At 36.9% G+C, this 25025-nt stretch overlaps 1 protein-coding gene across 1 annotated transcript; it reads right to left on the bottom strand.

Moving 5' to 3' along the window:
- Positions 1-8207: 8207 nt before the first annotated feature.
- Positions 8208-11049, bottom strand: LOC134531030 (uncharacterized). The gene is made up of 2 exons (XM_063366523.1): positions 10691-11049; positions 8208-9200 (listed from the first exon to the last, which is right to left on the bottom strand). The coding sequence occupies exons 1-2, from the start codon at positions 10833-10835 to the stop codon at positions 8362-8364; spliced, it is 984 nt and encodes a 327-aa protein (XP_063222593.1). The 5' UTR covers positions 10836-11049; the 3' UTR covers positions 8208-8361.
- Between the last annotated feature and the right edge of the window lie 13976 nt (positions 11050-25025).

Below are 25025 nucleotides of genomic sequence, written 5' to 3'. Positions count from 1 at the left end.
CAACAATCCAGTGCCAAAAAGCTATCATTATAAATAAACAGAAATAGCCCATTAATACTAATGATTACAAAATAATTAATTAACCAACATGTTAAGAATCTAGCCTTGCGATGCCCGCCTAGTCAGGGTGTAACTGTGTCAGTGAGGCGGGATGATAAGTGTGACGTTCGCTGGAGCTAATCTAGCGCAAGGCTGTGTACCCGTACACTCAGGGCAATCATGAGTGAGTTTTGTTGTCTTGTTGTCTATGGGGGAGAAATAAAGATAAAGTTTTAATGCAAGAACCTTGAATGCTTACAAGAATCCGTATCGGGTGTTTCATGCCTGAACATTATTCTCAAAACACGTGTTTTATCCATTTTCGCTCTTCGAAAAAAGAAAAAAAAGTTAAAAAAAACCAAACACTAAAACAGAACTACTTATCCGTCTTCAAGATTGTTGAATAATTTTCTAAAACAGACCTCACTCGTGTAGTTGTGCAGTTTTGTAACGGCGCGAGTACTTCTGGAGCTCCGCACACAGTGTGAATGCCCTCGACACGAAACAGCGCCCACTGATGCAGGGGGCTGTCACTACAATGCGCTCATTGTACACTAAGGATTCCGCCTGTACCAACATCAGAATGTCATTCTCATTCTGAGCTGAATTATAAATAATTTTTAACAGAACGAATTGTGAACAAACTGTAATTTTACTTTCTAAGTATAATTATTTTGACTCGTACAGACATTTTAGTGTAGAGAAAACTACTTATCACATTATTTACTTTTTTTTTTAAATAAAGGTGCGAATAAGCAAATGTTACACCGTCTGGTTGAAGTCATGGTTTATTGAAGTACCGCTCGCTAAAATATCGTTGTGTTGTGCATTGCCTGTCTGATACGTATATTTAACATAATAAGTAGGATGCATAACTATTAAATAATGTGTAGCACCTAAATGTAAAGAAATCTGAAGACTTCAGTAAACTTTTATATTTGAATACAAACATTTATGTATATTTTTTTTAGTGACGATGTGTGTTTGAATGTATCAGATGATTCTTGAAGGCATTAGTTATACGTCCATATTACTATTTGCGTATTTGGGTATTTGCGGTGTTTGTAGCTATCACTGCAAATTAAGCCAATTTTTGTGTATTACATTAGATTGGCATTTATATAATTAATATCGCGATTTTATGAGCCAAATATGTTTATGTATTACGTAACAACTTGTTTAATATAACATTTTTCTGGACCACCAACGAACACCACATTTCATCTCTAATAAAATCGCATAAAAATCCTTAATTTTTATGTCACAAATATCAAGACACTTAAATACAAATAAGACGATATTTTACTAAAAGGTATAATTGTATTACAGAGATCTATATCCTGAAACCCGAAAAATTATAATGTAACCTAGATCCAGACATAATTCGGGACAAAACTAAATATCTTTGGATTTAAGGTGTGTGATTGGTAGTATGAGAATCGTTAGTGGCCTATTTCAGAGAGAGAGAGAGAGAAAAGAGGAATGATGTTTAACCTGGGAGTGTTAACTTGTGTGCTCCGTTACGGGCGCCAGAGCGCAGTGGCGATTGGCCGGCCGACCGCAGCAACGCGCTACGTGCGCGCGCCGAGCTGCGGTGTTTGCCCGAGCTTCGTCGGCATGCAGCTCGTCTCCCGGAGCGAGTGCAATCATGCGCCCCTCCATCAACCTTCTCGATGGACGCGGTCCGCCATGTGCCCCGGACTGCAGACCTGCGCTCAGTTCCATTATTCGAGCCGCGCGCCAGCAGCCGTCACGGAAAATGGCCCGCGTCCTTTTTTTTCTTTCTATTTTTGTTCGTTTCGCGGCGGCGACGCACCACCCATGTTAACTAGTTAACCCTGCCTGCAATTATCGTGATTACGCCGTCGGTGCTGCTTGCGCAGAGCCAACACCAGCCCTCCCCCCTCCTTCTTCTCACCCAGGCATCGCGTGGCCGTGACACGGTTGCCAAGTTGGCCGGAGACGTGATACTGGCTGTGGCCTGGTGCGGTGCAGTATCGAGAGTAAATAATTTTTTAAAATCCTAAATCAAGTTGATAGAAGTGGTCAAATAAAAGATTTAATTTAAAATTTTTTTAAAGGCCAACATTTTTTTGCCTTCTATACGCACGACATTGAAACAGGCGAGTCCCGCCAGCTAGTTTTGCCAGGTGAAGTCTAGCCAATCACAAAGCATTCTCGGTCCATTAAAAAAAATTATACTTACGTTTGCACGTTTGTAGAACGAAATCTATGGACTATTTTCCAAAGAATCTTTTACTTGGTCTTAATCTAATCGCCGGTTAGTGTTTGTAATCAAGTACCTACCCGAGCCACAAGTGTTGCCGTTGTGTCGGTCGTTAGAGCTGAGTGCTGCTGCGTACAACTGAACGTGTCAACGTTCGCTGCCATGCGCGAGTCCCTGCTGTGCTTGCAAACAGCTCACCTCGATAATGACAGGGACCTTGTCAAGTGACTTAACAAAGCTACGTGCTGCAATTTTTCAAAACAAATATTTTAGAAGTGAAACTTCTTTGCTGAGTGGGGATACAATTTTCGAGCGTTACGAAAATTCCGATCGCACGAGGGAAATAGTTAAGTACGTGGTGGAAGAACCGGTATAGGAGGAGAGTGCGTCAGCAGCGACACCACTCCAACGCAAGCACTAGCGACCGAATGAAAAGACGGAAAATAGGTGGGATAGGTACGTACCATGTTATATGCTAGTTGTAAAGGCTGGAATAGGAGCCGGCAGGGGAGAGATAGAAATGACGTGGAAGTGATGTTACGGAATTCTCGTAACGTTGTTTGTGTGTCTACTCATCAGTTTTCGTAACGACTGATAATTGACACTATCATATTACTTTTATTTTATTTGCAGTATCAACAATATTTATATGTGTGGAAAAGAGTTATTGATTTTTGCAGTTAACTTTATAAATATCATTAATCTTTGTGTGTATAGAGTAAGTGGAAATGTAAATAATTGATCTCTGTCTATACCTAATAGGCAAGAAGTTTCACTTCTGTCGCACGTGGACTGCCCGCAAAAACCCTTTTCTAGTTTTTAATGGCATAAGTATGTTTTACGTTAAATGATACTTTAATTTCACGGTTTTTCAACTTGCGAAAATCTCGAAGCTACACGAAGGCAAGTAGGTATTCGATTTTGCGCGAAAAGATTTGTGAATCGAAATCTTCCCATTCCGTGCTGGACTGGATGCATCGAGCTAGGAATTGTCAGGAGACGGCAAACTGAGACGTAGTTGACGTAACTTCTTAACCTCACCATCGCCATACCGTTCCGCTCAAAGCATTGCGGCAATTGGTTATTGATAACGTTTGAGATGGTAAGTTAAGCATGAATTAGAAAGTCATCAAAAACAGTCAATTTCATGAAAAATATTAATTTAAACAGTTTCCGCTATGCAAATTCCACACTCTAGTCAATGTTTGAGGTGCCAAAACAATATGGTGCAACAATTAGCTGATGGAAAAAAAATGTGCTTCATAGACTTACCATGCAATCATGCAGACGTGGCCACCCCTGGTTGGAGGTACGCTGGTGATTGGTCCAAGGCGGCGGCCGGTTTGCAGACCTAACAGTCGGTCCGGGCCGTGAGTGCAGCCAAACAAGCCTACCCTTGTGGTTGGTGGTTGTGGGGGCGGTTGGGGGGGGGGGGGGGTAACTCTCGAAACTACCCGCCACCCCCAGCCCCAGCGGCGGGTTGACACAAGAGGTCCAGGCGCGCCCAGCGGCGGTCGATTTCCGCCAGCGCAAATATTGCTGTTGCGGGAGCGGTCGCAGCCCCCGCCTGTCAGCGCGATGTGCGGTCTGGCCCCGTACAACAAGGAGGGACATGCCCTTAGAGGCAACTGAAGCCGTGTTCCGCTGTCTGTTGGGTGGGCCAATCACTACTAGCGAAAACAAGTGTCAGTTTAACTACTTGACTAATAATGGCTTACTAAAATAGATTTAAACTGTGCGAGAAACACTTTAAGTTATTTTTGCAATAAAAAAGCATTAGTAGGAGACGAGAAACTTATGTTATGCCACACCACAAAATATGTGGATTCTAAAATAAGTGAATTGATTTTCCCAGGTTAGTCTGCCAGATAGTGGCTTATGCATTACTTCTCACAATCAATGTAGCAAAGTTAGTACCTAATATATTATGAAAGCTGCTATCTAGCGGGCGGGCCCGCAACTACTTCATAGAACTAAGTCTCAGTCTTGGTAATTGGAGTTTCTCCTCCGTGGCTGGCCCGGTCAGCGACCAACTAGCTGGGTCACGTTTTACCTAACTAGTTTCAATATCCACCACGCATACGGACTGTTAGTCAAGCAATAGATATCACAGGGCTTGTTGGTGCAATACAACCATTATTAATCTGTACCAATAATGAATCCGACGAAGGTTAATTGGACGGAATTGTGCAATATATATATATATCTCCGAACACAACTAAAACGGGAGTTGTAAAAAAGCACACTCCATTAATATTAAAATTTTAGCTGGTCTGCATAATTTGACGTTAAAAACTTCAAGCTTATACATATTTATTATGAATGCTATCTTATATAAGACATACACATCACAATATATATTTTTTTCCTTTCTCTTTAGGTAAAACTAGTGACGGTACAAATCCCAATTTTATCGAATCCTAATCTCGAAGTATAATCCCAGAGAGCACCTCAAACAAATCCCTCGAATCCGAATATAAGTGTAAAGTATCAAAAAATAAAATACTGTGCAGTAAATGAAAAATATTAAGTATGGTGTTGATGCAGTCTACACCTTAAATTGTTGTTTCACAAACTAAGTTTTCAGAATAATACAGTTTGTAATTTTATTTACATGATTACATTTTGAAATCTTGTGGACTGGTAATGGGATAGGCATGAAGAAATTAATTGACCTATTAAACTTCAGAGGTTATCATTGTTGAATTTTATAATTTACTTTACTTACTCTTAATATTTTTCTTCTAATCTTTCTCTTCGAATATCGAATCCTTCGTACACTAAGGATTTGATGGTATTTAAGGATTTTATTGGTCCATCCCTACATAAAACAATAATTCAGAATTGGTCTTTCAATGGTTCAAATTCAGAAATATCCTGAAATTGCCAAGTGCGAAGTATCCGTGTCTTGTACGTATGTTTGGAAACTACTGATATGTACAAATAGTGGCGGGTGGGGGGGGGGGGGGGGAATTGTGTTGTCAAGTATTTCAGCTAACTTTTTTCGGCGCACTAAAACAATTTTTTTTACATTAATAACTAAATGAACTGATTGTTACATGTCGTCGTCCTGTGCGCTACAAGGACGAGTGAGGGGCAGACCACTCAAATGGGGAGCGACGACCGAATGCAACGGCGAGGTAACGGCAACACCAGCGGCTCTTGGACGCACCGAACATCTGGGAACCGAACCCGGATCATCTTATCGCGGCGCGAGTGATCGGCCCGACCGCTCAACCATCGACCAGTCGTAGCTCGCAGTGCAGGATCATTTTTTGTTGTATTTAATAGCTCGACAAACCGACCAGGTCTGTTTAAACACTCGTGGAAGTCAACACTTGAACTATTATGTCCAGGCGCGGATACAGAATGAAGTTCAGGGTAGGGTAAAATAAAATTTTGTAATACAAATTTATTAAACTTAAAATCAAAATATTTAATACATTTTATTTGTGGTTTGAAAAATTCCGCAGTAAAATAATACTTTAGTATGTTTGGTAAACCTCCCCCCCCCCCCCCCCCCCATCTTCCAGTGATTACTTCATTGAAGATTACCCGCGTAATTAAATTATTTTCTCTCCATCCGGGCGGTTGCATGCTGGTTGCCTGTTATAAATATTAGACTATAACACCGTAGAATATTTGGTATATATATATATATATATATATATATATATATATATATATATATACCAAAAATTTTCATAGATGACTGCCTAAACAACTTAAGTGTATTGTAGCAAAAATATTATGAATCTACGATGGAGTGTGCTTATTGGGAAACAACCCAATAAATATTGTATCTACGCTCAAGGATATCTCTTGCTGAAAACCACGGGCTCGGAATTAGCGATGATAATTGACTGATTTAGCGATGTCCTGTACTTATTATGTAATTCGAGCAAAATATTTAGTTAATTTTGATTTAAATAATTGTGTATATTTTTAATAGTCACGCTCCAGAATCATCAAAAGTTTAAATTTTTATGTGCTTTATGAATGGTAAATTTATATAAACCGACATTTTAAATTTTAATGATAAAATAACTATTGCTTTAAAATTTACAGTTCACCAACATGACACTATGGGTGACTTGCAGAGTCAGATAAGTGAAATCCAAGCAAAAATTTGCTGTTTAATTCAATGGAAAAATACAGTATGTCTATAAAAGAAAGTCCCAGATAAAAAAAAAACTGTCATGGAGACTGCCAACAGAAGTAAAAACTTAAAACTTTGAAATAACTGAGTTCTATTTTTGAATTTTTAAATTAATAATTATTTCTGAATAATTATTTTTTACTTATTTACATCAGATACTGACGAACCATTAATTACATACTGATAACATATAGTAATGATCCTCAATTTTATTGATTAAACCAGGCGTCGAATAATAATAATAATAATAATATTTTTATATGCCTAGCGACTCAGGTTCGAATCCCACTCGGATCCTTCATTTTTTTATTTTTTTATTTTTTGGAATATTATTGTAACCAATTACTTTAAAATTTAAAAATTTGAAATCCTTGATTTCTATTTTATCGGGCGAGAGCTTCAGAAGATTTCATACCGAATTTCCCAGCTCTCTATTCCTCAATTTCTATAAATATCAGTATGATGTCAGCAAGATATAATTTATATTTACATAATTTTTAGTCACAACAGGTGTCAGTGGTATGTAAAAATTACGTAAAAATTCATTACATAGCTATGACTTACCAGTGATGTCAGACCTAGGTCATGTGTTCACTGGGCAATGCACAGTATACACAAATTTAACTTTTCAAGTGGTCAATTTAACTTCACTTACTGCTACAACAGCATGTCGGTGACGCGAACTCACAAGATTTTACCCATAATAAAAGAGTTCAACACGCACATGACACAGTCGAGTATATACAATCTATTAGTGTATAGATATATGAGTATACATGTACACAGGCCGCTGCGCGTCGCCAGTCTGGCGCAACACATCACTAGCATGTCGGTGACGCGAACCCATAAGTTTTGCCCCTACCAAAAAACGCTCAACGTGGCTAAAGAATTTTTCACTGCAAAAATTAATATCAACTGTAAGGCCCTCCTCACACGGGGATACTGAAGTTGCCTACAAAACGATCGCTGGTAGCCTGGAGACTAGGCAACTGTGTGACTGGGTGACTCTAGTCGCCCGTTATCTTCACACGACGCTACTAAAATATCAGAGACTGGGAGGAAAAAATGCATCGTGAGTACAGCCCGAGTATCTTGTGGAACCGTGAAGTGCCTATATATTGTATGTAATGTCCAGTGATAACAGCAGTGACGATAGTGATATTGTTATCCAATATTATCAACATTATAGAAAACGAAGTAGGAAAAGATTGTGGGTTCATCCATATATAGAAAGGAACATTAATTGTAGATTATTTGTCGCGGCCAAAGAATTGCAAGAGACAGACTCAAAATTCATCGCTTTCTACAGAATGACGAAGGAGAATTACCAAATGTTAACGGAAATTGTTACACCTGCGATGTATTATAGGGATACCACTATGAGGGAATGCGTGAGCCCCGGTGAACGATTGCTGATAACTTTGAGGTAAGTAAGTTAAGAAATACAAATTATTACGAATTTTTGTTAAGGCACTTCTAAATGTTTCCCTTCAACACAAATCTATTTCTTTCCAAGTATTTTAACGTATATACTGATGCTTGGCGAATAAAAACAATGTATGCATTTTAACTTGAGGCCGCAATTACTTATTTTATCTGTGGAAAATGGCTGTTGTATGGATCTTAAGAATGTGCACTTTAACGTTAACAGGTTAAATAATCTAAAGTTATTTATACCCAAGTATTCCAGTCAACTGAAAGGTGAAAGTATAAACATATCTTATGCATAAATTCATTCCAATGTTTAATTCAAATATACCTAAGAAATACACATTCAAATAATGTACTGCAAAAGAAAAAATGTATATATATAAACTATTTAAAGAATACCCATTACACAAACATTCAAATCATGACTGTAAACACAAAAATAAACAACATAATAGAGATAAAAACACGTACACCAAAGTTATATGTTTACACACCCAACAAAACATCACATCACATTATGTTCCTGCTCATATTGTAAAGTCTCTTGGATGACTTCAAAATACTGTTGCGTTTCAGTATCTTGTACTTTCTGTGGAATAGTTTGATTTCCAGGCGACGAACAAATTGAAGCATTATCTGTAGCCAACGATGAATGCGTGGAAACACTGTAGGAGTAAGTTGGGGTCTGTTGGTAAGCTGGTACGTGTTGGTGCATGTCTTTTGGATTCGTGATGTCATCAATAAGCTGCAGAACCCTACGTCGGAATGATTTCATTTGTGCATCTGTCAAAGGTTCGATTTCTGGTAAAAGGCTTAGAAGAAACGACTTTTTTACTTGCCTATCATCGTTTGAATTCGATTCAAGTTTCCTTTTCTTTGCATTCATGTATTCCATAAAGGACTTGTCCACTTCCGTCACTGTTTGCTTTTTACGCTTTGATAAATTATCTTTTGGGTTGGAAAAGGGATCATGAGTCATTTGTTGGGAATGATGAGCATGTTCTTGCGAGAAGTCAGTATTTGGCAGCATAGGTGAAGGAAGGGAAAGTTGTGGTGTTGTAGTTAGTATTGCGTTATCTGAGATATATTCCTCCTCTTCAGCCGCAACGTCTTCCGTATTTTGTGTTGGGTCAGATGAACTGTGTTCCAGGTTTTGTTCATTGATGACTTCTGGCAAATTCCCCGATGGTGTACCAAGCGTTTTTATGAATGGTAGGGTAAATTTCATTGCCTCCGATAGATAATATGGTTTCTTATTTTTGGAACTTGAACCACTTGGAGGTGGCTTTATGTGACGGACAAAAACTGAACGGAGATTTTTCCATTTTTCTTTGCATTCGTTAACTGAAAACAAACAACATTGTTCACATAAATATAAATCGTTGCAATGGATGAATTCCTAACTAATTTACAGTAAACAAAAAACAAATACAAAAGTGAAGTAGTATTAAGTATAATCCAGATATATACAACATATGTTTATTATTTGAAGAAAAAATATATAAATGGTACATGGGGAATGTATTATGAAGTAAAATTTAATTTAACTTTGTTGCAGGTATTTGGCAACAGGAGGTACATTTGTATCGCTGTCGATGTACTTTGCTAGAGGAGAAAGCACAGTTATCAACATCATACGAGAAACTACCAAATTAATTTGGGAATCGTTGAAAGAGTCCTACATGCCTGTCCCAGGAGAAGAAAAGTGGAGAATGATAGCACAGCGTTTCTATTCACTGTGGAATTTACCCAATTGCTTGGGTTCATTGGACGGTAAGCATATTCGAATAGAAAAATTACCTGGAACTGGCTCAAGTAACTTTAATTACAAAATGTATCACTCAATAGTGCTGCTGGCTAGCAGTGATGCAGATGGTTTCTTCACTCTTATTGAAACTGGCTATGCAGGTAGAAACAGCGATGGAGGAGTGTTTCGCGCATCAGCTGTCAAACACTGGATTGCAAATGGAGGACTAGACATACCACCGCCTTCACGATTACCAGATGACGACAATGAGATTGACTTTCCTTTTTACTTTGTTGGAGATGAGGCCTTTCCATTGTCACAATATTTGCTGCGTCCTTACCCTCAGAGAACACTTGATGATGTTAAAAGAATATTCAATTACAGATTGAGCAGAGGACGGAAAACAGTGGAGTGCGCTTTCGGAATGATGGCAGAAAAGTTCCAAGTGTTGAACACTGCTATTCGCTGCCGAACTACGGAAAGAGTGGTTGATGTAATAAAATCTGTCTGCATTCTTCACAACTTCATTCGGAAAAGTGAAGGTATTAAATATTTTGCTGGTGAACCATTTGGCAACTCAGAAACGCCCAACATCAATCCACAGCCACTAGAAGACCTAACGTTACATGATCGGTCTACTGCTCATGAAGTGCGGAATTACTTGGCAAACTATTTTCTAACACCCCGGGCTTCTGTTCCATGGCAGTGGAAATACTGTTACAATAACTAATTAGGTATTAAAGTATTTCATGTGTTTTTGTAGGTTACTGTGAGTATGACAACAACTTTGAACATGTGGTAAGTTTTATCGAAGTTCGTAAAAACCATGCGTAATTCCCTTGGGAACCAAGAAAAGATATCAATAGAAAGTAATTTTTATACGTTACAAACGTTTTAGAATAAGGTATTTCTTCGAAGGACGAATAACCATTGTATAAAAACTATATTTCTTTTACTAATAATGTATTTGTGAGATACTAAATATAAAACATGCTGTTTACATATACATTTTGATTTTTCACAAGTTAGTTTATTATGATAGATATTTTATATCTAATTATTGTTGTTTAAGATATTGTCAACTTACCTGTGAGTTGCACTTCTTTTGCGACATCATTCCATGCTTTGTCAGTCACATCCTTTTTTGAATACCCTTTCAACTTGTAGTTATAGAGTTCTGGGTGTTTCTCAACTTCGTTTACAAATTTGATATTAAACGCCTGCTCGCCCATTGTTCGCTACAATACAGTATCGCGCCGCGTAGGCTACTGGAGTAGCGTGGAGACCAGCATGCTGAGTCGCCGGGATTTACGTTGCTTACGACTTCCAGTCTCCGCCACTCCAGTATCGCCGTCTGAGTGACGCCATGCCTATCTACATGACGAGTCGCTCGGTCGCCGAGTCTCGCGGTATCTAAGCAACTTCAGTATCCCCGTGTGAGGAGGGCCTAAGTGTTGTAGGGTGTTGGTTTACAATTAAAGAGTTAATAAAACAGTTTTAGATAAGTGCATGTGCGAATACCGCTTTGTGGTTTTCTCGCTTGCAGCGCGAAAAGCGCTGTGGAGGGTGAAGTAGAGGTAGAACCTTTAAACTTTATTTGGCAACAGGATGGAGGGAGCCCGCCCCCCCCCCCCCCCCCCTTAATTCGAATCTCTTTGTACGAGAGTGGTTGAATGTTGTAGTCCCTGACCGTAATGGTCGAGATGATAGAGCTCTTTTTCGTTGGCCTCCATGTTCACCTGACAACACCATACGAGTTTTTCCTTTGGGGCTTTATAAAAGATCGTGTCTACGTTCCGTCGCTACCTAATGATTTTCCAGAATTGAAACACAGAATTAGAGAGGCTTTTGCTTCCATTACTCCGGACATCTTAACCAAATTTTGGGAAGAATTTGACTTTAGGTTGGATGTGTGCCATGTAACTAAAGGTGCGCATAGATAATATCATAAAAATCTAAGTTTACCTTCAATTTGATGTATGATTTGTTTTAAATAGTCTAAATTAAATTTTTAAAATATACCATTGAAACAAGGAAATTTTTTTATGGACATCCTGTTTTTTTCCTTTGCCTCAAATCACGACTGTGCAAGTGGCCTTCGAACTCTCACCCTCTCCGAGCAGGTATTTATGCTTAGCTTACACCACATTTAACTACAGCACATAATAAGCTCGTATGCTTATGTAGAACATTTGACAAGACACACACCCAGCCCATTGATCTAAGTAATTCTACGTAAATGTGGGGTGCAAATACAATAATATGCTGGGTGAGTTGTAGAATCCTGGTCTCACGCGCACTGAATTCCCCGGTTGCCAATGTAATGAATGGGCTTATTTATTTTGTGAAAATGTGACTTACCTGTTTCTTTAGCATGAATCATGCAGACATAGAAGGAAAACCCTGGAAAAAGCAGGCAGAGTAATTTAGCCTATTCGTATTTAAACGTACATTTGACCTTTATTTTGTGCTTGCTTGTGTTATCAGTAGACAAAGCATTAAATATATTTTTTTTTTGTAATTTAATTCAAAGCAAACAATATAGATGGTGGTAATAACATATCAGTGACAAATTTATTATTAAATATTACCTGCAGTTACATAGGCCTAAATTATAACCAAAAATAAATGCCACGTGTGTTATAAGCCTATGCGTCAGATCAAATTACTTACCTAATTTTATTGAGTAATTCTATATTTCAGTGTATTTTTAACTAAACTGGAATTAAAAATTTACTGTTGCAATAGTTAAAAATATTTTTCCTGAGGATTGGAAGATTGTTTTTAAATAATTATTTTATTACTCATATACTACTAACCTGATATTTAAAACTAACTTTTAAATTATATTTTCACATTTCTACAAATAAATAGTTTCTAATAGTTAATCAGAATGATTTGACTCCTTAAATTAAATAACCAGGTACTATGTTTCCTAAAATCTATCACACTGTTAAAGCGGCAAAGTAACCCCATAAGTACTCATTAAAAAGTTCTCGTGTCCTCACACTCACAACCTGTTTCTCGGTTCGCTAGTTTGCTGCCTTCCTCCGCACACAAACACAACAGTCGATTCTCCTCGCAGGTCATTCAGTCGCCAGAAACGGAACCACTATCTCACAAAAACTGCCGTCGAACTCTCCCTATTGGCACGCTGGGATGTCGGCGTGGGTCATGCAGGCTGGGATCTGATTGGCTGTTTGGATCCCGACTCCGTCTTCTTGGTGGGCGGTGCTTGAGGAGGTGATAACTAAGCGAGTTTATCATTAACTCACTCGTCGGCAAGGCTTGTTGGTCCTCCGGTACGTGTCGATAAAATTTTGAATTTCAATTACTACTTTTTTGATGCACAGCTCTCGTTGATGAGTGACTACAATGTGGGCTTTACTTGACATTAAAAATAAATACTCTAGCATTATTATTTTTAAATTAAAAAGTTTAGGATGTACACCTTATCTGGCCATATGCAACTTGTAACCAGGACTGGTGTATATCAAAAAACAATAAATCATTCCCATTGCAGGCACTATTCAAAGAATGTATTATGTTTGGCTTATTTTCAAGTAAACAATTTAAGCTTTAATTTAATCGAAATAATATACTGCTTGCAAACAAATGTAATTTGTCGTTAATGTGCAAGTCGAATTTAAGCGAAACTGATTTGACTTTTCAAAAAAGTTTGTGTGAATTAAATGAGACCAAACCAATATTGTTGCATTTTTTACACTTTTTTTTTTACCCCTTCAGATGATTTTCAACATACACGCAGTGATTTCACTAACCACAAAAGGGGCAGTTATAGAACAAGTAACAGAGTATTCGAATACACACACTTGCCGGAACAAAGCGAGCTAGTATTTTCGATTTCGCCCGGTGTAATTCATCGAGTGTTCCCCGAGTTGTCGGCCCCTCGCAAGAGCCCTCTTGTTTCGCGCTCCGTAATTAAATTCGCGCGCCGCTCTGTCCTCGGGGCGCGTCCCGGAAAAGCAGGCTACTTAACCGCGCGGTTAAGACGCCATTGTTGTCGGAGAGCGGTCCCGGCGCGGGTGCGGTACGGAACGGCCGCGCCGAGGCTGTAAACCACCGGCAGAGGAACTGCGAGTGCAGCGCGCCGCCGACAAGGCGTGCGCGCTTTCCCGCGGGCATTAAACAAGCGCGCGGCGCTGGCGGGGTGACGTAGCATCGCCTGCAGGAGCACAGGCACTGCGCTCTGTCTCCGCGTTACAGTGTTGCCGCATCTACCCACCAACTGGGATACTAACGGCAAACCATTTTTAAACACACCCAATTAATGACTTCCTTGTGCAGCCTTGTTTTGTTTTCAATAATATTTCTAGCATTATTATATTGATTGAACTCACTTTACATTTACTTTATTGTTTAATTCCGTTAAAAAAGTTTTATTTCTCACACCGGTTTGAGCGACTGAGATACAGCATTCACACAAATAATTTTACACCTCAATGTGTGTTAGGAATTCAAATTTTCTGCATGTGTAGGAATAAATACAAAGTAAACTTGTTTCTCACTATATATAGGCCACAGTGGATTTCTTCCGCAAAATATTTGTTCAGTATTGTTGTTTGTCACAAGTTCTTGCTTTCAACTTTTAATTAATCCCAAGTAAAAAAAAATCTTAAATTTTGGCAAATAATTTTATACTTAAATACTGTTGCTTTTGTTACTTATTGTTTTGATTCTTACAAGACATATATATATATATATATATATATATATATATATATATATGTATATACTATATATTGAGGAATTAACTATTTCTCTAATAATTTCAATTTTTTAATTTGTCAAAAGTATTAATTTTTTTAACAAGAAATACATTTTTAATGAGTTTTTTTTTGATGTGTTAATTGTTTAATTGTTTAATTTTTGATGTAAATATCAAATTTCATACTTAACCCTGCTGCTGTGTTCGGGTCCATTTAGACCCAAAACTAATTTAATTCCTTTACTAAAGTTAAAATAATGATGGGATCATACTGTAGCTCAGTGACTTTGTTTATTTCGATGTATTTTATTGATGTCACGTAATTATAAATTTTTTTATAAAAATTTGGTTAGGAATGAAAATTTTCATAAATACTGTGTTCGGGTCGTTTTGGACCCTATAGCAAAAAATTATAAAAAAATGCAATTATCAGAAGAATCATTAATGCTATTTTTTCCTAAAAAGTGAAAATATATTTCAATCGAACCATCAAGAAATGTTGTGTTGTATTTTATCGGTTTCACGTAATTATAATTTTTTTTATAAAATTTTTGTTAGGAATGAAAAATTTCATAAATACATACTGTGTTCGGGTCTTTTTGGACCCTAAAGTAAAAAATTATAAAAAAATGCAATTATCAGAAGAATCATTGATGCTATTTTTTTCCTAAAAAGTGAAAGAATATTTCAATCGAATCATCAAGAAGTGTTATTTTTTTTTTTTTTAAGCTACTCTGATTTTCGTAAATTTTAGTACTTTCTTCTACTGTGTTCGGGTCTATTAGACCCAAAAAAAATTTAATTCTTTTACAAAAGTTAAAATAATGATGGGATCATACTGTAGCTTAGTGACTTTGTTTTTTTCGTTGTATTTTATCGATTTCACGTAATTAAATTTTTTTTATAAAAATTTGGCTAGGATTGGACCCTATAGTAAATAATTATAAAAAAAATGCAACTATCAGAAGAATAATCGATGCTAATTTTTCCTAAAAAGTGAACGAATAGTTCAATTCAACCATCAAGAAATGTAATGTTTTTTTTTTCAAGCTACTCTTATTTTCGTAAATTTTGGTACTTTCTGCTACTGTGTTTGGGTACATTTGTGACCAAAATTATTCTTTCCCCCTCCCCCTCTAAAATGAATGATGATATACGTTTGCAGCTTAGTAGGTTTTTTTCTTTTGCCGTTTTCTGTAAATATAAATTTGTATTATAGTTTTTTGACATAAATGTTGTTCGGAATGAAAATATTTTTATAAATACTATCTTCAGGTCCTTTTAGACCATTCCTATAAAAAAAATTTCGAAAATGCAGAATTACTATCATAAATGCTATTTTTTATAAAAGAAGAAAAGTGTAAATTTTATCGGTGTATGTATTCAAAAATATATCCTTTTTGTTTTTTCAAACTACCCTAATTTTTCAATTTTGTTATATCCTACGTATACAAATAACAATGATGAAGGTACAAGCATATCCTAGGCAGCCCTAAAGTTCCAGTAAGTGATACTGATTACTTGTTGGGACTATCCCGCATTGAAATTCACAGGCATTCTCCTTTCGAAGGGGCTTGAAAAATATTCTCCCTTTCGGTGGTTCCCTTTCCACAGGGGCATTGGCAGGGCTTACCTTTTCGATGGGGTTTCCCCTATTGTTGAGGCCTTCCCATTTCTATGTGGTTTCCCCTATCGTTGAGACCTTCTCTTTTCACTAGTGAATATGTGAAAACCATTGGAAAATATGTGAATATTAAGTAATTCACTTTTGAAATCTGTGAATAGGCCTATGCCCTATTTATTGATTTCTAGTGGCCATTTTCACTGATTAAATTAGTTTAAAATGCTTCATTAATCACTGAACAATCTGTGAACATTCACTAATTCATTTAGAATGTAAGTAAAAATTTTCTGGTTAATTAACAAAAATATTTATTTATCTTGGGTACATTTGGACCCGAACACAATGAGTGTGTGTTAAATGTGAACACAGCAGCAGGGTTAAATATTTCTTAAAACCATTTGACAACTCCATGATAGCACTTTCGCGTGTGGGTTTATTAGTGATTGAACTGTGTCATTTTTTGAGAATGGGTCCAGAAGTTACTCTGCATTTACCAACATTTATTGTCAACAATAAATATTGTTTGTGCTTTAATAATTAATTATTTTTTGTATGTGTTGTTTGGTGATTGGGTGTTTTGAGCAGTTCCTTCCCGAAAGTATCAGGCAACCAGGAGACAGAGGGAGGTTGTTAACACGTGTTCGTCGCTCCGTGGACTTTCTTTTCTGCCCAAGAGGGAAAGATGCCGATCTTCTTCACGGAAATTACCGGGAGCTAAGGATAAACAACAGAGACGCATACTCCCCTTCATCTTGCTTACTAGGGTATATTGTTGTTCAAATTTTGCTTCTTTTTTTTAAAATTACAATTTAAGGACTTTTCAATATGCCAAGGGAGTTTTATAAAATCACATGATTTTTGTATTTGGTGTTGATGATAAAAGGCTACAGTTCCACACATTTGACAGGCACGATTTTACAAGGGTCTATCGTGGCTGAAAATGTATGTCTATAAGCGTGTGAGTGAATTAGATGTATATTGAGTCTTCCCTGGATATTGCATCTCGTGGCTGTTAGTTCTTATCCCACATTAAATAAATATTTTTTGTTTTAAATTGTACTTAAAAACAACATAGTATACAAATGTTTTATATGTGCCTAAATGTTTCAATGTCATTAAAATTCTTAGCATGATGCAGTATATATTTTAAAACTCAATATTACGTTATTATTTTTTGTGCTAAACTTTGAGAGGGCGTTTAAATTGCGGGAGTGAAAGCGTTCGTATATATTTTATGTACGTTTCAGAATTTAACGATTTTACTTTGAATCAGCTTAGTTTTCACGCAGTTCATATAAGTGCGTTAGTATCTAACACTACCACATTGTCTTCTTTAACTGGCTTATGTAAACAATAATTATTTCTAGTATGAACGATTGAATAAAGCCACTTAGAACTGTTAGAAATATAAATCTGATCATTTTAATGTTATGTATTTATATTCTTAATAAAATGACGTAGTTTTAATAATTACCAATTTTAACTAGCTAACTGCAAAACTTATTATAAGGCTAAAAAACTATTTTATAAGATAAATGTATTTGTTAGTTTAAAAAGTGCTCACATAACAGTGAACGTAACATATAACAATGCATCAACAGCAATGTGGGCATGGATTGATGTTTTTCTAGCTGTTATGTAGCCAATATTTTTATAACGCATATATTCATACCGATGCAAAGCGTCTACAATCAAAATTAAAACTTGTTTTAGTGCATGCCAAATGTTGAAGTTAATGGTTCGTTCTCATAGTTGTAATTTTAATATTTTATATTAATTTGACAAATTAGTTAAATATAGCACTATTATATAACACTATTATATAGCACTGTTATAACATTACAACGAACATAAAATAACAAAATAATTTGTAAAAGATAAAGATAAATTTTTTACGTTTCTAGTTGTGATATGGTATGGTGTAGCTTTCCGTGGTAAAACAGTAATACTTTTTTTTCTTAAAACTGTATCCTTTATTATTATTTTTAATTGTATGTGGCTGTAAACACTAATTACCTACGTACATGGTTATAGGGTAGGTCCCAGAGCTATCTACCAAAATATTTCAGTATACGACGACTTAAATGTAGCTGCATCAAATATACATCGAAATAACATTCATTTCAATAGAAAAACATATTAAATATAAAGTGTAACTTCTCTTTGAATCATCATCTACTACGCCACCTTTTTGTGTGTGTTATTCCTAAATATAACAATATTTGTAAGATTCTTATGGAAAAATTATTTTATAATTTTTTTTTTTTACTGAAAATTGCAATTTGAGGTGAAAGTAATAAATAAACGAGTATGTATTTTGTGTAGCGAAAATGTTGCAAAGTTATTTTTACCTAAGTTATGTAATTTTTTTAAGCTCCCAGAGCGAAGATAGGCCAACGTTAATTGTTATGTACTGCGAAAGTAATCTAAAGTAAATTAGATAAATTTTCTGTTAGTGTAAAAATTGTCGGTATGTCGTATTACCTCAACATATGACATTCGTGAAACGTTTCAAAAAAAACTATCTTAATAAATAATATTACTTTGTGGATTGACACACTGATTTCACAGGATATATATCAGTAATAATTTTCTCTGAAAAACAACCAAAGCCTTAATCCAAATGTTCATTATCAGATATTCTGTCAAATCTAAACAACAACTGCACATGCCATTGTAACATGCTGATGTAGGTACTCCGGCCGGTTTTTCCAATGCAAGCTGCTCTGCATTTTCCTTCACCGAATACGAGTTTATTGGTTGATAGAAACGAAGCTGAAATTTACGTATTCTTATTTGTACACAAATTAAATTTGTTTAAAATTAATTTTTAAATGGTTTACAAAAATGCGATGGTAAAATGTTAATTTTAAATGGGATACTCTCTGCATGTACACATGTATTAATATGTAAAAATATACGTATGCACTTATATGTACAGTGTAATAGTAGGATAGTCCAATTGTTTTAGTTTATGTTTATTTAATCCCTCACTTTTAAACATTTTTTTTTATTTCACTTATTTTCTTTACCTACTTCACACACAAAATCTCAGGCCAATGTCTGTCAAAAAATAAAACTAACCTAATTACACATGTTTGAATGAAATTCTACAACCACAGCGAGTTCCGCCGCTGTAGCAAAATTATTTCAGTGTGATAATTGGTGGTAACAAACTTATAATTTTGTGGCGTGGGTTTTTTTTATATCTAACCTCTAAATAAATTCACGCAAGAAATTCTTAGACTGTAGTTGATGAGCATCGTATCTTACTTGACATACTGAAAGGGATATTAAAGCAAAAGTGTATGTTGGCTGTAAACATTTTATGAACATAATTTTAGTTTAATGTTGTATGGAAATGAAAGTGGGAAACATCTATAGATTTATTTCTGATAGGTACAATTAGATTACATATTTCATGAAGTGATCAGCAAAACGAATTCATAACAAGGTAATTATACTTTCAGAAAATTGGCGGAAACGTGCCGCAATAACCAACGAGTATTATTCTAAGCAAGAACAGCAGCGGGAGACATGTGAAAAACAGAAAATGTAGTGTCGGAGGGACAATGCGGAATGAACTGTGGCAGCAGATACTACTTTCGCTGAAATGGTTTTATATTGGACTACACTTGTATAAGTTTTTTTGGAGGAAGTTGGGTTTCAACCCATGATACCTTTAACCACACAGTTACTATGATATCCTCAAACAACCATCTCTCCTATGTTTTTTATACAGTAATATTATTTCGGTACTTGTAAACGCTTTACAAGTAAAAATCATGTTTCGTGTATGTTCCCCTACTTTAAAAGATTTTTTTTTGTAGCCAGAGAAGAGGAGCACCAGTCTGAGGGATTGCTAGGGAAGAAACCTCCCTTCATCTCCTCCTGGACAAGGTGCGGCAGGGGAACAAGGACCTTCCGTTATCAGAAGCATTTTGTTACCAACCACCTTTCCTTGGAGTCCGGGTACATCTCTGTCTCTCTGGAGGATTCAGCAGGTTCACAGAACCCCATCGCTTGAAGTAGCGTAACTACGACATCATTGTTCTCGCAATCGAGTGTTAAGTCGGGAGACTTTGATGATGTGCCACTTCGGAAAACTACGAGAACTTTCCAGGGCATAACTTGAGAGGTATAAATGGAGGTCAACCGGCGATCTGGTGAGTAATGTGAGATTGGTGAGTGACCCCTTGGCCGGCAGTAGCAGTCTACGAGAGGACTTCGTGTGCGAAAATCGGAGCATCGGGGACAGTGTCGCTACATGTTGGACGAGTGAGCAGTGGGAAGCAGTGTGTTGAGACATAGCTGCGTGGCAAGAACGAACAGTAGAAATAGTCATTGTCCAGCCGAGAACCAGTGGGGAGAGTAATTAGTTTACTTATAAGTGGACAGACATTTAGATTGTTGTAATTTACGACAAAATGAACATAGATTTCAATAAATAAACTCTTATTAAATAATTGGGATATCCCGTTTGGCCTGTTTTTCTACTCGTAACACATGGTGCCAGAAATAGAGATATCCCTAATTAATATATTTATAACTAAAAAGTTTTGTAAAAAATTATTAAATTTAGAATGAAAAATCATGCATAACATTAATGATGGATATTATAGTTAAAGTAAAGTGTAGGTTTAGGTATAGTTAGGTTTAAAACATAAGAGACATTACTTGATTGTCAGTGCTTATTAACGATAAAGATGGAGACAAAAGATCATAAGACAATGATGGCTCTTCTTGCTGAACTGACGAACGAATTAATTGGAATGAAAAAGGTCAGGAAGATATTAAAAATTAAGTGAGGAATAACCACGAAAAAATGGAGAGTAGCCTGTAGGAAATTAAGACTGGCCAGGAAAATTTGCAAAAAAAAACAAACACTCAAGAAGATGTGAAGAACACCCTGGTGAGTGAAATTGTCGAAATTAAGAAGGCATAATAAGATATGCAAAACGAGCTAGTGACTGCACAAGAAGATATTCGGAGCTTCTTACATATAAATGAGAATTTTGATGAAACCAGCATTCAGCTAGAAGGAAGGGTGTAGTGTTTGGAGCAGCATTTGGCCGAACATCAGGACAAATTTAACATCTGGCTCAGATAAGCAGGCCACCGTAAACATGTAGCAGGTTTAACTGAAGAATGCCAACGAATGACTAAGAAGTGACAGCTGCTGCAATTCGCAAGAATGTCTCTGGGGATGTCAAGGTGGAGGGCACAGACAAAAGCCACTAAAATTCAAGACCCCGCCTTCGATGGCCAGTCTCTGTAGGCAGTATACAGGTGACTGCTCGAGGCAACTGCAGAAGTGAATGGGTAGAGCAAGGAAGTGAAAGCTACAACACCTATCTTGGCCCTGCAAGAATCTCCCATTGAGCTGCTGCAGACCATACCAGTTTCGTACCAGAGAGAATATTTGAGTGTTAGAGGAAATCGTAAAAATGTGGCATGGTGACCGATATATGTGTGAGGTGTACAGTACTGCTCTGAAGACACAAGAACAGCGATACTCAGAAACACTTCAAGGATTCGAGGCTGATATCAAGAAGCTTGTGCATCCAGCTTTCCCAAAGGCTCCTGCAGAGTTCCGACAACACCAATCTACTAGATGGACTCGTGCAGAGGTCCAGCAAACCCTTAGTTTAGCCCACCACAAGAAGAGTGGCGATGCCCTGGCACATGCTTTAGAGAAATATTTAGCGCGCAATGCATCCAGGAAACCAATATCGAGACAAGAAGAACTGTATTAGAACTGCGCCACAAAGAAAATTCCAATGCCACCACCAATGAAGGTGATATCATCAGGAATCTGAAGAAGCTGCTGAATAGTACACAAGGTTCCAAGTTCCAGGAACTGAAGGTCTTTCACAGTGCTATGCCTGCTAATAAGTAGGGTATATTTAGTGGAATGGCTCGACATGCAAGAAAACCCCACAGCAAGAAGAACAAGGAAACGATCAGTAGTTGGTGTAACGGGGCACGTGCAAGCTCTTCGGGAGGCAATATATTTTAGGATCTTCCATGTATGCTCACTTCATTAAGTCAACGACAGTCTATTACTTAATGGATGTATCAATGTATCAATGACTTGCAGTGTCTACTTACTATTGACACTGGGACCTCAGCATTAATAGATCGCACAAATATGTTAATAAGCTAACATATAAGAAAAACACAAATATCATACAAATAAGGAAATCAACTGGGAACATCACCTGTCCATGGACTACTAAGCCTGAAGTCAAGAATCGTAACATGGGCATTTACATGGTATTTTTGTTTTCGCTGATAAGGTAATTTTAGGAATTTATATCATGAATAAATATGAATTTTTTCTTGGCACTGAAGAACAGGTATTGCGAATCCAATGGGAGTAGGTAGCATTGTTTACTCCCAACTAGTTGCTGCTTATAATGCCATTATAGTTATTTAAAATGTTTCAATTCCAGCCACAAATGAGCAGGTTCTACCAGCTTTGATAAAGATAGATGCTAGAGTTAACACGAGCTACATCATTCAACCAGATTTTACTACAGGGTTTAAGAAACTTCAGTTTTCTCTGAGCATTGCTAAGGTTTGTGAAGTCATGTCAGTAAGGGTTGCAAAAACAAGGGTTTTGAAACAAATATAACCAATAGTTAGTTGTGAAACAATCCTTTGGGTAGCCCTGTGTGAAGCTTATCCACCTCATGAGAGCATGCTACCATCTCTATGCCCTAAAATAGTACAATTATTACAGAGATATAAGGAGAACCTTGCTCCTGTAGAAGTATAATTTATTGCTTTTCTACCAAACAACCGGATGTGCTCTCTCTGGAGGATACTGACGTTGGAAGACCTTTTGTTGACGGTGCTTCCAAATGTGCTGCCTTTTCGTTGACGGTGCTTCCAAATGTGCTGCCCTTTCGTTGACGGTGCTTCCTTTTTGTTAATTGCGCGTAGTAAAATATGTAGTGACTGAATATTTACTAGTTCAAAACCTCTTGGTGTTACTAAAACATTTTTCAAGGTCACTTGGTCCTTAGTATTTATAAAAATGTCACGACGGTCTAATTGAATATAATTAGCTAACGGCGAAGAAGGTCATGCGGTCCGGAAATGACTAGCCTATACGTCTGATATTGTTTATGTGCCGGTCTCATTGTCCGATGACAATTAGCCTGTATGTGTAGCTTTGTAATGAACGGCTTATAGGTTATTCAGATTATCGAAAAATTAGACTTTCATGTTGGGCTAATCGGCACTGTATTTAATTCGATGGTCAGGTATATTGTCTTGAGTTGTTTTTCGTAGAATGAATAATTAATAAATTCCACGAAAGGTAATGGAAAACAGAATCTAAAAGTTATTTAATATTTAGTTACACCTGTCACTGGTCAAGAATCTAACCAAGGACAGGAACTGATCTAATCAATTTGTTCATTAATAATTGATTTTTTCGGTGAATTTTGGATTTTTCCCGCATTTCTAGCTAAATAATTACATGATTTCAAGATGGTGCCTAAATTTAAAGATGGCGGGCACCTCAGTAATAATAAATGATTACTGCACTGTAGCAGGTTAGAATAAAACTAGCATGATGGTAAGCCGAGTACACACACGAGATGGTTTCCTCCAGCAGACGAAGACAAGATGGTGGGAATGACCACTAGTAGGCGGTAGCTCCTGGTAGCATGTACTGAATATAAAATGTCGGATCCATGATGGTCGTCAAGGTCAAAGTCAAAGATCAAGGTCAAAGTTAAATTTCAGGGTCAAGATCAAATTTCAGGGTCAAGGTCTAGGTCAAATTTCAAGGTGAAGGTTTAATTTCAAGTTCAAGGTCAAAGTTCAAGGTCAGTGTCAAAGTTCAATGCAAACAGTCGAGGTTAAATGTATGGAGAACAGAAAATTATGCTAACATGAAGCCAGCACACTCTAGCAAACGAAAACAAGATGACGGTCTCCAACGAACGAAGACAAGATGACGGTCTCCAACGAACGAAGACAAGATGGCTGACATGACGTCATACCAGCTGACGATATATACCTTGGTATTGGTGGTACGTTAGTCTGTAGGTGGCTTCTGTGGAGGAAGTATCTGATTTTTTTTGTTCTTAGCGGTTTCAAACCAAGGACGGGAATCGATCTAATCAATCAGTATTCTAATAAATAAATTTTTTGGTGAATTTTTAACTTTTTTTCATTAAAATCGGACAATAAATAAATATTTTCAAGATGGCGTCCAAATTTCAAGATTGCGGACATGACGTCATACTACCTGATGATATATATGCATGGTAAACAGTGGTGGGGGTCAGTCAGCCAGCAGCCACAGTGAGGGAAGGATTGGTCGCCATTTTTTTTATTTATTTTTTGCCCTCACCGGGTTCGAACCGAGGACTCCGAGCTCCATGCCGTAAATGTATGTTTTTTCCAAATATTTTTTAATTTTAATAATTGAATTTTTTATAAATTTTTAAATTTTTTTCATTAAAATCGAATACCTAATAAATAAAAAAGTTCAAGATGGCGGGTATAACGGAAATTGCAACGGTGACATCATAATTCAAAATGGCGGAAAACAAAATGCCGGAAAGTTCGAGAAAACAAAATGACGTCATCCAATATGGCGGATCCAATATGGCTGCCGCGGTCACGGTGTAAGGTCAAGGTCATGGTCATCCAAGATGGCCGCCGTGATATACTTGTCCCGTTACGCGGTGTCCCGTTACGCTCATTGTGCGCTTGCGCCGCCGTGACGTCACAATCCAAGACGGTGGCTCAGCTCCCGGCTCCACATCCTGCATCCTGGCGCAGGAAATACATTCGTATACTACTTACATCAAACAAAACTTTTTTAATTGTAATATTTTACCTTGACTAACAAATAGTTAAATACATCTATATATGGTTTAGATAATACATTTTTGTTTGCTTTTCCAACCCTGTTATTAGAAAGAAGGTATGGATAAATCGTATAGATATATAAATTGCATATTTTGATGTGCACCTTGAATGTTTAAGACTTTTCAGACGGATTTAAGTGCCCCGCCTACCTGGGCGCAATACAGTGTGCATAGC

This window comes from Bacillus rossius, chromosome 3 (genome assembly GCF_032445375.1).
Source record: "Bacillus rossius redtenbacheri isolate Brsri chromosome 3, Brsri_v3, whole genome shotgun sequence".
Taxonomy (NCBI): domain Eukaryota; kingdom Metazoa; phylum Arthropoda; class Insecta; order Phasmatodea; family Bacillidae; genus Bacillus; species Bacillus rossius.
Note: the sequence above shows the minus strand (reverse complement) of the source record. Positions and strands in the feature narration are given on the sequence as shown.

Bases quoted from the DNA above. Each gene is read 5' to 3' on its own strand.
- LOC134531030 (XM_063366523.1), bottom strand. From the start codon at position 10,835: ATGGGCGAGCAGGCGTTTAATATCAAATTTGTAAACGAAGTTGAGAAA. The intron at 9,201-10,690 runs GTAAGTTGACAA...GTTTGTTTTCAG, and splicing joins AAAAGAAGTGCAACTCACAG to TTAACGAATGCAAAGAAAAA.